Source organism: Perca flavescens, chromosome 22 (assembly GCF_004354835.1).
Source record: "Perca flavescens isolate YP-PL-M2 chromosome 22, PFLA_1.0, whole genome shotgun sequence".
NCBI classification, from domain to species: Eukaryota; Metazoa; Chordata; class Actinopteri; order Perciformes; family Percidae; genus Perca; species Perca flavescens.
Window position 1 is genome coordinate 3,464,962 of NC_041352.1, and position 15,873 is coordinate 3,480,834.

The 15,873-nt window shown below is 40.0% G+C and overlaps 1 protein-coding gene across 1 annotated transcript in view; it reads right to left on the minus strand.

Annotated features, from left to right (window-relative positions):
- Positions 1–1,923: 1,923 nt before the first annotated feature.
- LOC114549485 (palmdelphin) overlaps positions 1,924–15,873 on the minus strand; it is a 35,589-nt gene continuing 21,639 nt past the window's right edge. The window contains exons 4-8 of the mRNA XM_028569815.1: positions 12,584–12,714; positions 11,509–11,623; positions 6,047–6,071; positions 5,068–5,178; positions 1,924–3,315 (exon numbers count right to left, since the gene is read on the minus strand). Coding sequence (XP_028425616.1) covers positions 2,057–3,315; positions 5,068–5,178; positions 6,047–6,071; positions 11,509–11,623; positions 12,584–12,714 — 1,641 coding nt within the window. The 3' untranslated portion in view covers positions 1,924–2,056. The remainder of the gene's footprint in view (positions 3,316–5,067; positions 5,179–6,046; positions 6,072–11,508; positions 11,624–12,583; positions 12,715–15,873) is intronic.

A 15,873-nucleotide genomic window follows, 5' to 3' on the forward strand; every position in this document is an offset into this window, starting at 1 on the left:
AAGGTGAGACGAGTGTGACTCGAACATCTCACATTTACCAACAAAACGTACTGTGAAAAGACATTAATGTACGCTGTAACATTATTTTCACTCTAAAGTCAGTGAAAGCTGCTGCTGTTTCAATCCTGTCGACTCTGCAGCTGGCGGGGGCTGACGCACACACGCACACACACACACACACACACACACACACACACACACACACACACACACACACACACACACACAGTGGATGCAGGAAAAACCGGAGATGACACTGCCCTAAATTGAGGACAGCTACGCTCGTTATTGTAAGTGCAATGATAAGTTAAAGTCCGATAGGAATTTGACAAATTTACTGTTTATCAGACCCCAGATGAGACAAGAAGCTAATGTTAGCAGAAGCTACGGTCCTTCTGCCTCTGACACCCCACTGCAGGAGACCCCCAACACGCTGTATTAACGTTACTGTTTAAAACGCTTTCCAGGTTAGTGGGGATGCATACCGCTCCAAACCAACATTGAAAACATAGTAATCTTCCCTCAGCGTTTAGTTTTGTTGCTAAACTGTGTATGAAATGAGCGGTGACGTTAAATCATCTCTTTCAGGTAACGGCACCCTATAGGTACTGTCTATTTGCTGGATTGTTCCGAGGTAACTGTCGGTAGCTAACGTTAGCAGATAAGCCCGTTGACAGCAACGGTAGTGTTCATATTTATATAAATGACAAATAAAGCAAACTTGCTTTTCAGGTAACGTTACTGTTGACGTTCAAACAGTGAGCGCTTGTTTAGCCTGGCTGGACATGTGGCACATGAGAGAAGAAACAGACTATCTGGTGATTGTGAAGAAAAACTTGCCATGGATGTACAAGTGATTGCAATAGGACTATGTGTGTGTTTTGAGAAATATCTTTATACTGCAAGGCTATATTTATTTTATTTTTATTTGTTATTTTATTGCCATTACCTGTTTTCCCTGTTTGCATACATAAGCTTAGTTTGCTAAATATATTAAAAAACAATTGTTGGATATTGGATGTGAAAAGAAGGAAATGGTTCTTCCATAACATTGCACTTTAGATGTGTGTGAATTTCCCATACCAGTAGTAATTTATATAGTTCTATTTTATAGCAATCGATTATCTGTTCAAAACGTTTTCTCTATTCTATGCAAAATGTCAAATGTTCTATTAACGAAAAGATAGAAAATAAATATTTGTGTGTGCTGTAAAGTGGTTAGAATTTCTTTTATTGGAATCAGCTAAAAACGGTATTGGCAGGTCAAACTCAATGAAAAATTGTAATCGGTGCATCTCTATTTTTAAAGAATTTATTTATTTTTTTGCAATTTTCACTGTCTCTCGTAACTTCATTGCCACTAATTTTTTATAAAAGCTCCCGCAAAATCATAGCTTCGTGAGACCGTCCTGATCTGGCGATCTCCAGTTTTCCACTTCAGATCAGTCTGGCATCTTGAGATAGAGAAAATTTGGAGCCGTTCGCCAAATGACCGACCAATCAGCGTTGGTTTTAAGGCGGGTTTAGGTGTGACGCAACAAGAGCGGATGAGATGAGCGTAACTATTGCACAAGTTTTATCCAAATTATAAAGTATTCCTTCAAAAGAAAGAAAAGCAAAAAACGGCACTGGAGTCTTTTCTTGGAGGAAAAGATGTTTTTGCTCTTCTCCCGACTGGTTTCGGCAAGAGTTTGATCTGACTGGTTGATTTGGCCCAACATAGGTGGTGATAGACATAGGTGGTGATAGACAGATGATTTATCCAATCAGCTAACGAGTATTTTCGCCCCTTCCCAAAAGTTCTCCAACGGAAAGTTCCCAGATGGATATGCCAAGCAAATGCGAAGCAATCCATCTGGCAGAGTCAGGTTAGCAAAATCAGGCATTTTGGGCAGCAACAATCTCAAAAAAAGGCCAAAATCCTGGAGGGACTGATTTACACACAAGATATGTTCAAATCTATAAAGACCTATGAACATTTTAAAGGACCAGAAAGAAATCACCTAAATTATATTTGTTCTTCAACAACCTGGTCTCACACCAGTGAAGTTCCATCTTATCTTCCTGTTGAACAGAGCTTCATTTTCTCCATATTAATGCTGCCGGTGTTTGCAGACTCATCCACCCTCTGTCCCTGCATGTAGGGACTTGGTTTCCCAGACTTGTGGGTGAATGTTGGCTTGTGGAGCCCTAAATCCTCCCAGTTTGTGTAGGTATCTTCCATAATGTCTCTGCAGCCTGTAACCTTGGCAATACCCACTTTGGGTTGGAAGACTTTGCTACTGTATCCCTCTGGGTGATATGAGAGACACTCTTCCTCGCCACTTTCATTTTCACCAAATTGGGCTTCGTCATCATCATCATCATTATCGCTGTTGCCTATGATCACCAGCTCAGCTTGGATGTCTTCTTCGTCCTCGTCCTCAGCGTTCTCATAGCCCATGAAGATCATGGTGACGGGATCTGATTCCAGCTCCTCTGGCAAGGCGTTGACGAGGTTCGGAGAGGCGATACTCTCTGCACAGAAGGGTGACTGTCTGTTAAAATCACCGGAGCTCTCTATCAAGGCGTCAGGATCAACGTCATACTTGTGGCTGGCTTGTGAAGGACTGCGGCTATCCACAATCCTGTAGGAGGGCTGTATGGGTGCTGGCATTCCTTCAGACCTGGCTTTGACTGAGACAAGAGTTGCCGAGAGTGGACTGCCCGCATCCATCTTGCTGTTGCTAAATCCTTGTGGAGTTTTAGCACCCAAAAGAGGCTGTGTAATCCGATGCCCGTCACCCGTCAATTGTCCTGGAATGTGGCAGTAGGGCAGTTTGGTTTCTTCCCTAGGTCTTTGGACTCTTGACTCAGAGTCTTGTTGGATGAGGCTTGGGCTGGGTGTTTTACTTGGGGTTTTCCATCCCTCCAGGTCTTGGCTGCACTGGCTTTCCTCTCTGAGGATTTGAGCTCTGGGGCTGGGTGTTGGGGTTTGCCTCGGTGTTTTATTTGGTGTCCTGGGTGTTGAAGGTGTGCTGCTCCCTGTGTAGGGTACGGAGTATACAGGCTGATGGTACTGCACCTCAGTGGGCACACTCTTATCTGTGGCCTGATGTAGCAGCTCTTCTACCTCTGTGGATGACATCTCTCCAACTGCTCCATTGTGCATTTTGCCTCCATCTGGGTGCAGTGCATATACCGACTTGCGGCCATCATCATACACCTTTAACCCCCTTTCCTGCATGGTTTCTGGGGTGATGGTTGCTGTCGAGACCACCTGGCTTTTGCCTGTTCTCTTATCATGCTCCACACTAATCTCCATAGCAAATGTAGCTGGAATGGAGAAAAGACTTAGATGAAGGTCTCTGGACAAAGACTAGAAGGTACATTTAGTTCAATGACAAGTCTTGATACATTGAACATTTCTTGATCTTATATTCTCATTTTCATAAAAAGGTAAAAACAAGGCATGCTTTTAAAACTGGCATAATGCTGTTTTACATAAAATACTTGCTTATACATTGCTTTTTAATTTAATTTCAAAGAGAAAAAGTGCTGGATCACAGTGAAGATTTGCAGGTTGCAAATGGTGCAAACAGACTCATGTTTTGACACTACGTTTTCTCCATCAAATTCAAATATACAAATGTAGTCAACCCAAGAATAGGTATACATTTGTAATTGGCTCAGAGGCTGAACAGAATTTTAAATCTATAGGACATGTGATACTCTTTTTAACTATACTGGCCTTGCTGGAGAAATTTCCTCTAATTGATGATACTAGTGCAATGCCCGTTTGGAGTGGATGCCTGTTTGGAACCGGGCGATTTCTTGGATTCCCAGTATTTTTCTTTCCACAACTTTATCTAACTATACGAGCAATTCAATCAGGCGGCACTCGGCGTAGTCCTAGTTACCCAGCATGCATGTCTTTCATGGTGGAAGGAAACCAGAGCACCTGGAGGAAACTCAAGCATACACGGGGAGAACATGCCCAAACTCCACACAGAAAGGCCCTGCCCCGACCGGGGTTTTAACTCTGCAGTGCCAACTTGCTGTGAGGCAGAAGTGCTAACCACTGAGCCATTGTGCTGCCTGTGTAAGGAGGCAGGTTGGAGTGGTGGATGAGTCAAACCACACAGGACTTTCACCCAGGAAACTTTGTTGCAGAGTCGTTGGATATCTATTTAATGCGAGACTAGCACTTCTTGTTCTCATTTTAATTCAACTTCAACCCACTCTTGAATCCATCACCAAATAGATTTGAAATCCCGTTCAACCTCTTGTATGACAAATTCTAGGTTGCCCTACTGACAAAGACACAGTGGCATCAAAACGTAACTCTGTTTGCACTATTTAGGGCTGCAACTCAGTCAGTGTGCTCCAGTCTTTTTTTTTTTTTTCCTGTGATGAAAACATTGCTGTCTCTGATGATTGACTTCAGCAAATTTCCAAAATGGCATGCATGGATTTAATGCTCAGTTCTCTTCACAGTAGAATCTAATTTGCATCCTGGTGAAATGTAAAATTACAGCTTTTAAAAGCAGCCAGTCTTAACCAGACAGCTGTGCCTAATAAGCACACAATGTTTTTTTCTCTCCCATCATGTACCACTTGTCTCATCATATTTTCAACAGATAACAGGGTTTTCCCAAGAAAAGTTGTTAGGCCTGGTGACAAGTGTCTTTTTGACGAGGTCACGGCTGGGGCCAGTAACAATGTAGCATCAATGTAGAGCCCAATAGTTTCATGGACGGAATCGTGAAATTGAGGATTTAAAGAGCTATGAGACAGATTCCATAGGCGCCATACATTAAATCAGTGCTAAAAGCTAACTGGAGATGTGAAAATATAACTAGGTCTAAGTTTCCGACGAGCCGCCCCACTGTATCTACGTCTTAAAAATACATTCAAAAATTTCCCCCCTGTGGCTTAGTCCTGGTGGGGGAAACTTAGGCCCGGTGGGACACCAGGCTTGCAACACAATGGTAGGAAACACTGAATACTCCTGACAGTCGATCAATCAGCAAAGCTGAAACAGATTTCAGCATATGCAGTAGTAATACCATGCCTGTTTACCTATACCTTTCTTTGGTTCTTCACTGGCAGGCTGATGTAAAGGAGGCTTTTTTGTTGGTGTCAGCGGGATGAATGATGGGATACCTGGGAGTGGTGAGGGGGCATGATGGGTCACATCTGAGGAGACAAATCTGACCAGTGAAGTATAAGAACACACTACAAACACAAAGAGAAGCTGTGTTTGCTAAAAGATCATCAGTAACACGTTCTAATAACCAACATTAACACATTTTACATTCATAGTTAATTGAAGTTTAGTCAATAGTTGTTTTACTGAAAACAAACGATAAAATGTTATTAAATTAATTGACGTATTATTAGTAATGGTATAACGTATGCTATTTTATCATTAGTTTTAGTTATATCAAATATTAGTTTATAAATATACACATTAACACAACAACTTAGCAATCAAAACTTTATTTTAAAATGTATTAATCACACATAATTCAAAATGCAGGGGTGGGTTACTTTAGAGGCACAGTTCACTTTAAAAGTATGAACCATGTTTTAAGCAATTGGAAGATTTAAAAAAATATCAATTGCAACTTTATAAAGGCCACCTACATTTATAGATGTACAATGGTATTTATCGATCTAGGAGTGTGTTCTTTGTGACAAGTCAGCCTTCATGGAGCCATTCTTGAGAGAAAGAATCTTGCCAGATTGTTTTCTCCAAAATACATTATTTAAGTAGAGAAAATCATGATCTCAAAATAATGGGCCTTTAAAAATGTGCAACCAGTCATTGCTGCCGGTGTCTGAATGATAACGTATAAGAGCTAAAGGTGAAATAGGTTAGTAGGCTATATCAACGATAAAGTAAACATTATGTCTATGTAAATCACCAACATTCATTGTTGTAGCTTAATAACATGTCAAATAATGCCCGATCTACTGTGTGTTAATACAGCCTAGTCAGAGACGTGAAAAAGGAAATCTGTTACAGAATCACAACACATCAAAATGCTACTAAAGTGTTTACCTGCCTGGAACTCTGCGTTTAGCTCCTACATGTGAAGACAGAGTAGTTGAGGGTCAAAGTGGTGAGAGAAGCAGGAAGTCAACATCACAGCACTGCTACAGAATAGTGGTGCATCAGCATTTCACAGTTATTTCACTTGTGCTGTGTCTCAAATCGCGCATTTCTGTACTCCCGCTTGCTATTTTGAGTACATAGTGCATTCACACTGGCAAAGTGTGGCCAACTGCAGCGCACTACGAGTTCCTGGTTGCTGCACTCAAAGTGGTCAAACCGTTGAGTGTGGATCGCTGGACACTACTCGCACTCAACGGCCGCCGTCTCTGCTACGGAGCGGAAGCTTCTGGACCACCAATGTATTTTAAAACTTGTGAACGTGACGGGCGAGAAAGCTGCATTGGTCATTATTGAAACGGAAAAAACACAAACTATACAAGTGTAATATAGTATAGACATGTCACTCAATATCACAATCATATCACAATATCATGCCGTCACGACAATAGATGGCGGTAATGCTCCGCTTGGCTGCAATTTACCATTAAAGCTTTAGTGCATAACATTTTTTTTACATTAATGAACGTCCGTTACATTTAAACCATTGCCAAATGAGTTGCTACAAAGCTAATTAAAACTGTTAGCTCCACACAACTCTCTCTGGATTTCTTGGTGTCTTCCGGCGACTTCCGCGCGCAGAAAATCCAGCAAAGAAAATTACCTCTTCTGAAGAGTCCATGTTTTTTTTAATCCTCCATGGCCTCCTTCATTACAAGGAACTATGTGGAGCGGAATCACGGAAGGGTTGTATCATGTGGACGCGCCGAAAGTTTTATTGTCATTACTTAGAAATCCTCATGGGGGAGACCCAAACTACGCACTATAGCTTTAAACAGAAGAAGAATGCATAATGGCTGTGCGAGATTTGAGACAACACTACCCTGTCGAAATGTACGCACTGATGAGTACATAGTGTACTACATGTAAGTGCACTCACGGAAGCATCCGAATTGAGACGCACTATTTGTCTTCCAGTCTAAGTACAGACAGCAACCAGAAAGCAAATTATGCATATTAGTCCTTGTGCACTGCCCGCCCACCATGTGAGAAATCCATTTACCTGCCACCTTATTCACTCAAAGCAGCCTCTTGTGAGCCAAAGCACACCCACACAGTCCTCAGTGAGAGCTTCTTGTTAGAAAACGAGCACAGATTAGAGGAAGAGCCACAGGCAGCATGTCGTGAGTAGAAAACAATGATGCTTGGTTTGAATTCAGTTTGGTATATTCACAGAAAGCGCTAGAATATGTTCACCAAGTTGAAAACCCAAATTCTACCTCCTATAACCCACACATGTGATACAACTTTCTAGAACCTCCGAGAATCACGTTACATACCCATTACATACTCATAGGTACACATGCAAACAAATGTTTAGACACACAATAACCCTGCACACACATTAGCGCTGACAGATGTAGAATTCTATACTGGAGATTCAAATATGAACAAACGTATATTCCAAAAACCTTTGTAATGTAAATACCATTATTTTGCTTTTAGTGGTGATCATGGAGTGGAGGATAAAATGATTGAAGTGTCTTAAAGCAGTGCTGTTGGACTCGAGGCGGGATTTTTTCTTCTTCTATTGTCTCGGACTTGTCTTGGACTTGTTGGTATTGGCATTCGGACTTGTCTCAGACTCGGCCACTGGACTCCTCAAATATTGTAGTTGGTCTCGACCGGGTCCAGCACTCTATGCTCTTTTTCTAAAGTTACTTCCTCCTTCAAGACAAGTAATAAGTTCAAGAATGGGAAAATATCAGTTTTGTAGTGTATTTGTAAATTGTTTTTCATTGGCAGTCCAGAATGTTCTTGTCACACTAGAATAAAAAGACTCAATGTCTAAAATTTAAAGTTGCACGTCAGCTTAATGTGAAATTGCTCTACTTAAGGAAAATAATATTGGCCTAATTTGATCCTACAGTGTTGTTACAGATATACTGTCTCTCAAATGACATAAATTGTGAACAGTAAGTAAGTGGTCGTAAAGAGGATTTCTTTTTTTTCTGTCTCAGTCTTGACTGTCTCTCATTTGGACTTGGTCTTGCAGGGCTGTAGTACTTGAGTCCGAGTCCAGACTCAAAGCCCATTTTCTGTTGTCTCGGACTTGTCTTGGACTCAATGGTATTTGGACTCTGACTTTGGACTCGCCAAATATTCTAGTTGGTTCTTCAAGACAAGTAATAAGTTCAAGAATGGGAACATTTCCATTTCATATTTTAAGTTAATAATATGGCCTAATTTGTTCCTATAGTGTGTTACTCTGCACTTGCTTTTTGATTATTACAAATAATAAAGCAAAATTATTATCTTAAAATAGAAGATATACTGTACTGTCTTTAACATCACATACATTATGAACAGGAGTCTTGAAGAGGATTATTTTTTTTCTGTCTCAGTCATGCCTGTCTCTCATTTGGACTCGGTCTTGACTTTGACTTGAATCTCTTTGGACTCGGTCTCGACTAGTCCTGGTCCTGGACTTGTCTTGGACTCAAACTGACAATCCTCGATCACCTTTCCCTGTTTCTGTACCTGAAGCAACATGGCAGCCACCAAAACGGGTTTATCAGTGTTTTAAGCCCCCTACGTCTCAGTTGTTCTGGTTAGGGTTAGGGTTAGGTGCCTTGAAGTCAACGGTCGCAGCGCTGCCTGGAAGGAGACGTTGGGGGCTTAAAACACCATCAAGCCCAAAACGGAAAAGCCCCCAAAAATTTTATTTGCAGTGCTTTTTTTTTCAGTCTAATCACCCAGTAACACCTACAGAAAGACAACCATTCACTCTCACATTCACACATCTACAGGCAATGTAGAGCTGCCAGTTCACAGTGTGAGGACTATTAATGATTAAAGAGTTCTTCCACAGCTGTTAATTCCTTACAAATGTATATAACTGAATAACAAATGTCATAGCTGAACGCAGTGATACGACTAATATCAGCAAGAGGGAACATATTCATCAGAGAAGCACAAGTTAAACAACCTTTAAGTGCACAGTGTTTTCTGCCTCAGTAACTGTTCACATTCAATTCAGCGAATTTTAGGCAAATGTTGCAAAAAAGAATTAGGTGAGTTTCCATCAAATGAAGCATAGCGCAAGTTCTGGCAGGTCATGGAGTCGAGCTCTGCTCATAGCTGACAGTTCCTAAGCCTTGTCTGACTTAATCAATGTCGTGTCTCTGTCATAGATGCTGCTCTGATCTGTACCCTATGGGGATCCTGCAATGCTGCTCGCTTTCCATATATGTACGTTGAAGGGCAGGGAGGTGTGCTCTCTGCCCCCATCCCCCTCCCCCCATCTATATATGGGCGTGCACTCTACCAGGTGAGCTACCCAGGCGCCCTTGTAGGTCTATTTAATTGCGTCCATTAGTCTGACTGTGCAAGGCTAAGGTTACAGTGTACTTTGGTCAGAAGTTGGCGCTATAGGCTCGGAATGGCTATAATCTAGTGATGGCCAAATGAAGCTTCAAGAACCATTTCCTTTAATTTCTGAGCCCACTAGATGGTACTCTCTCTCTGTTCAACAAAGGGTTGCAAGCTAAATTGCCATTCCTTGAAGCTTTTTCTTTAAACCAAGAACACCATCTAGTGGGCTCAGAAAATAAATAAAATGGTTCATATGGACATCACTACTATAATCTGCCAGTATACAGAGTAGAAGAAGAGGTTACCTACTGGAAACAAAAGTTTCCTTGGCAATTGTACCACATCTACGAGAGAACAATGAAAATAGGTCTTCAGGAATTTGGTTCAATTGGGAAAATTTGAATTGTTCTTTCATGCCAGCTACTATTGTATAGTCAGTCTGCCTGGAGATGACGACACATTATGCAAATATCCCGGAAGAAGCCGACAGCGGAAACAGCTGATCATGTTCTCTACAACAATTTATTCGAAAAAGGCATTTCCATATAAACACACACCTCCTTTTTATCAGGAAAACACCACAAAACTGTAGGAGTGCTTGGAGTGGAACATAGATACTAGCTTAATAAACACCTGATTGTTCTGTAAAGTACTTGTAGAGACCATAAAATCTGCAAGTCTGGCAGCAAGACGATCCGCTTCTGAGACGCTCCCGGTGTGGTTGTTTAAGCTAAAGGATTATTAGATCTCATCATGACTCATTGCCTCGAGATGAGAAGTTGCAAATTGCAGTAGAAGTAATCAGCAAGCAGCACAGCAGCAGTGTAAGTGAAGAGTAAAGCGAGCGCAGTATTACAGTTTTTTCCGATTGCTAAACGACAGTGGGCACAACTGGAGTCACATGTGCAAAACTCAAACTACAGTCTGCACTACCAACAATCACCTGAGCTAAACAGTTCACATCAGCTGCAAAACAGGCTCAGTGCAGCCAAACACTACGCACAATCCTCACTGAGATAACACACACTGTCACTCAGAACACACTGAGGGTAAAAACACTAGCATCAAACACCAATACAGAAATTACAAACTTTCTCATCTTTACAGTTTGAACAATTTGAGTGACTTGACACTACTCAATAGTTTATTTAAGTAAAGAAAGAAAGAAAATATATAGATTGTATAATATACCAATTTTACGTAAGGTAAACAAAAATCAGCAGTTTTCTTCAATATAGAATTTTATCTCTAGTAATTTATGGAATTACTGGGAAAAAAACTAAAGGTACATACGTAACAGTACCAAAGAATAGTGTGACTAATCCTGCCTCTCTCCAGCATCATGTGGCAAGTTTTCTTTATCACATTAGATGTCTGCATCATCTCTAAATACTAACAAATGTGGTGTTTCTATTGCTTTCACCTCCATTACTTTCTGAAAAACAGTAAGAACCCAGTTTTACTATTGTAAAGATATAGTGTTTTTCACTTTTTTTATAGTTGTGTATATTACCTCAGACATCTTACCTGGACATATTGGTATCTTTGCTCTTTTACCTGTTCCTCTCAAACGGTACAGTGTATAATTGTTTCATTCTTATTTGGTGTTTGTATACAAAAAAGTCTTTCTGAGCTTTCGCTATATAAATACCATATATGTTCACTAACTAGTCTAAAACAAGACACCTGCTTAGGCTTTCAGCTAAAATTGCAATCAGCAGTGTTTGATAGGCACCAGACTGAAATCTATTCTGTTTTGAATGCGTGGTTAACAGTTTTGACAGCATTGTGTTAGCATTTGAACAAAGTGCTGTAAAAAGTGTTGTGCACGTTGTGGTTAAAGTCATGGGATAAGTGTGTAGAGTTTTGAAAACTGTGTTCAAGCAATGAAAAACGAACTAGAGTTTGGTCCACATGAACTGCTGCTGTGCAGACTGTAGTTAGAGTTTTGCACATGTGACTCCAGTTGTGCCCGTTGTGTGTCATTTAGCAATCGAAAAAAACTGTAAAAGGCAGCCAGTTTACGCGAGCCTTACCTTGATAATGTCCTCGGCCGTCCTCTCCACCTCTTTTAATCGTTTCAGAACGACTTCTTCATTGGCAGAGATGTTGAGCTCCTGGGTTTCCAAGGCCTCAATCTCCTTCTCTATTCTGTACAGCAGAGTAATGGACTGTGTTGATTACTGAAACAAGCACTTAGCTGGATAGCATTTTCAGCAGTTCTTAAGTTCAGCATCATGGGTAGTATTGCTGTGTTCGCTTGTAACCTATTTCCAATTTAAAACATGGCTTTGTACACATGAATACAAAAAGGTTCTGCTGTGAAGTGAAGACTTGTTGTTTCAGCTTAGGTAATGTGTAACCCTGTTGGCATTTACACATCTTAGATTTGGTTTCTTCCATTTTTAATAGCCTATGTTTAGGGATTTCTTTCCTCTGTTTTACACCTGTTTAGAAACTAATTTCAATTTGACAATAGACTTCTTAGAAATTACAAACCTCTAGATATCTGCAATTCATATTTTTTAAACAGCGGTGATCTGCCTATTTCAGCTCGCCTCAGGGGCTATAAAAGTATCTTACTGCATTATTATGGACAACACAATAACAAACTGAATTGTAATTGTCATTTGCCAAATTAATGTAAGTGTATATAGATATGTTTTGTTTTCTTTTACTTTATCTATTACTTGAACCCCTTTTATAAAAATAAATAAACAACCTCTGCCCTTGTAATAAGAGAAAAAGTATAGCTTGTGTGAAGCATTCTATTTTCAATTAGTTGAAATGTATTTGCTTATGATTGAATTTTTACTTTTTTCCATTTCTACGGTGAGATTTCAGAGACCTCACAAGAGTTTAACAGGGCAAAACAACTCCTGGAACAACAGAAACAGACTCAAATGAGTTGCTCCAAAGTCTGAGTAATTGCTTCTGCAGCAACTGATTTTCTCCACTGGGATCACTGAAGTTTCCCTCAGGCTTTACATGCACCAGTGCACCAGCACCAAAATATAAATGCCTTCACCCACATGACCGGTTAGCTGTGCCAGCTCTCTGCCGGGTTGTGTGTGGGATGTTCTGTGGGATTTACTGCAGTTCTCAGGTTACCTGAGGATGTTGCTCTGCAGGTGATCACTCTGCTGCTGTTCGTCCTGAGCCTGAAGCCTCATGGCCTCCTGTTCCTCCTCCGACTGCTTACTCAGACCATCCATCAGCCATTGCTCCCTCAGGGCTTTCTTCTGTCAATCAAACACACCACCACACAGGCACCGCAGTATTTTGAGTTATTTTATTTTTATTTTCATAAAGGAGTTTATGACATAGTGACAACTGCTGTCTTCCAGACCTTGTCATTCCCCACTAGGGCTGCACGATATGGGGAAAATAACTAATTGCGATTATTTAGACTGATATTGCGATATGATTCATATATATAGAGGGAGTGATAATTTTTGTATCATTGTTCTCATTTTCATTGAAATATGAATATATATATATATATATATATATATATATATATATATATATACACAACGCTGTCCGCACTGCACTGAACGCAAGAAGCTTGAAACACCTTTTGTACAGCGCTGATAATTTTATATATTCATTTATATTCACTTTCACACAGACACACACATATTCCACAGATCTCCACAGTATGGAGTATGGTCTGGCTACACCTCCTATGTATTCTTGTAGGGAAAAAAACACTGGCTTTTTAGTATTTCTTTAAACCAATCACAACTGTCCTAGGTGGTGTAAAGTCACATCAGCGGAGATAGCATGAGCGGAGGTACATCCCGCGTGTAAGGGCCGCATGCTTTATCCTAAACTACATTCGTTAAGCAAGACTACTTCCTAAGGGACTCCAGACAGAAAGTTACTGACTATCTGACTATCTTTTGCAGTGTAAGTTGACCCCCACCACTGGGAATTATTTTTTGATGTATTTTTTAAACTACAGTTACAGCGAGTGGCTCAGTTGGAAACTTAGACATAGTATGCTGTATTTTCAAATCTCCAGTTAGCATTTAGCACTAACTTAATTATAGCCCCTATGGAATCTGTCTTATAGCTTTTACAGTTTTTTTCAATTGCTAACGTGGAGTCACGTGCAAAACTCAAACTACAGTCTGCACTACCTACAGTCACCTGAGCTAAACAGTTCACATCACCTGCAAAACTAATTCAAAGCAACACAACTCTTAACACACGTCTCAAACAGTATGCACAATCCTGACTGAGATAACACACACCGTCACTCAGAACACACTGAGGGTAAAAACACAAGCATCAAACACCAATAGAGAAATTACAAACTTTCTCATCTTTACAGTTTGAACAATTTGAGTGACTTGACACTACTCAACAGTTTATTTAAGGAAAAAATATAGATTTTATAGCATACCAATTTTTACATAAGGTAAACAAGAAGGAATGAAAATCAGCAGGTTTCTTCAATAAAGTATTTTGTCTCTAGTAATTTATGGAATTACTGGGAAAAAAAAAACTAAAAGGTACATAACAGTACCAAAGAATAGTGTGACTAATCCTGCCTCTCTCCAGCATCATGTGGCAAGTTTTCTTCATCACATTGGATGTCTGCATCATCTCTAAATACTAATGAATGTGGTGTTTCTATTGCTTTCACCTCCATTACTTTCTGAAAAACAGTAAGAACGCAGTTTTACTATTGTAAAGATATTGTGTTTACAGTGTAGAATTGTTTCATTCTTATTTGGTGTTTGTATATATTATATATATATATATATAAATAGCATATATGTTCACTAACTAGTCTAAAATAAGGCACTTGCTTAGGCTTTCAGCTAAAATTGCAATCAGCAGTGTTTGATAGGCACCAGACTGAAATCTATTCTGTTTTGAATGCGTGGTTAACAGTTTTGACAGCAGTGTGTTAGCATTTGAACAAAGTGCTGTAAATCTACAGTGTTGTGCACGTTGTGGTTAAAGTCATGGGATAAGTGTGTAGAGTTTTGAAAACTGTGTTCAAGCGATGAAAAATGAACTAGAGTTTGGTCCACATGAACTGCTTCTGTGGCGACTGTAGTTAAAGTTTTGCACATGTGACTCCAGTTGTGCCCACTGTCGTTTAGCAATCGAAAAAAACTGTAAAATTCTCAATTTCGTGATTCTGTCCATGATTCTGTTATCACAGAAAATATTGGGCTCTACATTAATACTGCCATCAGTCTGTGACTCCGGGCCCTATAGTTAAAAAAAAAAGACACTTGCCACCATGCTAAACAACTTTTCTTGGGGAAACTCTGCAGTGTATTAACAAAAGTCCCCACTACACGTTCAGTATCTGCAAAGAGGACGTACTCAGTTTGTCAGTAACAGGCCGGCTACAATGCACGTGCAACGTATGCGGAGCGGAGCTTCCAACACTACGCTTCCACTATAATCAATGAAACTGGCAATGCCAGGCAGAGAGCAGCGCGTAGTGGTGCGTATTCTCCACGAAGATCCGCTCTACACGTGTAAAAACAGGACAGTCTTGTATTTATATTTTTTATGCGAGTTGTGTGCGGTCCTTTTACACAGAAATGGATCATAAAGTGTCATTATTTCTTTTAAATTAAAATACCGATAGACAGGAAGCGACTTAATGACTCTCAGTGAGCGTGTTGTCAGTTTCATTTTGAGAGTTTCTGTTTTTATTTCTTGTTTCCCTCCCCTGCGTCCTCTGATAACAGCTGACAGTAAATTGACATTTTCACAGCTCTGTGGCGGCTCCAAGAAACTGAAGAAACAACAACAATCCTAGAAGAAAAGCTCTCCGTCTCGCCTGTGACTGGCACAATCTTACGCTGTGTGTGCGCAGAAGGTGTAGCCGGTTAAAAGATACATTCACATGCACATACGCTCTGCTAATGGTCCGCATACGTTACTCGTTCAATTTCAGACTTGAATAGTTCTATCACAAGAAAAATCACAAATGTAACATAAGACAGCAATTTTATTAAAGCTAATGTATTGGACAGGTTATTGATACTGTAGTATATTGTAAGGAGACAACATTGGGTAACACTTTACTTGAAGGTATCGACACAATCGTGTCATAAACATTGTAAACAAGTCATAAACGTTTATGACTTCTTTCATTACGTGTCATTCGGTTTTTGTCGTGACAAGTTGACATTGTTTGGGTTGTCTTGATTATGACAACTTGACATTAATCAAAGTGACGTTACCAGAAGTTGTCTTGGTCATGACAAGATGACATTACATTTGTTTGGGATGTCTTTGTAATGACGACTTGACATTAACCAAGATGATATTAGCAGAGGATGTCTTTGTCATGACAACTTGACATAATGTCATCCTGTTTAATGTTAAGTTGTCTTAATAAGGACACTCCAAAGAAATGTAAT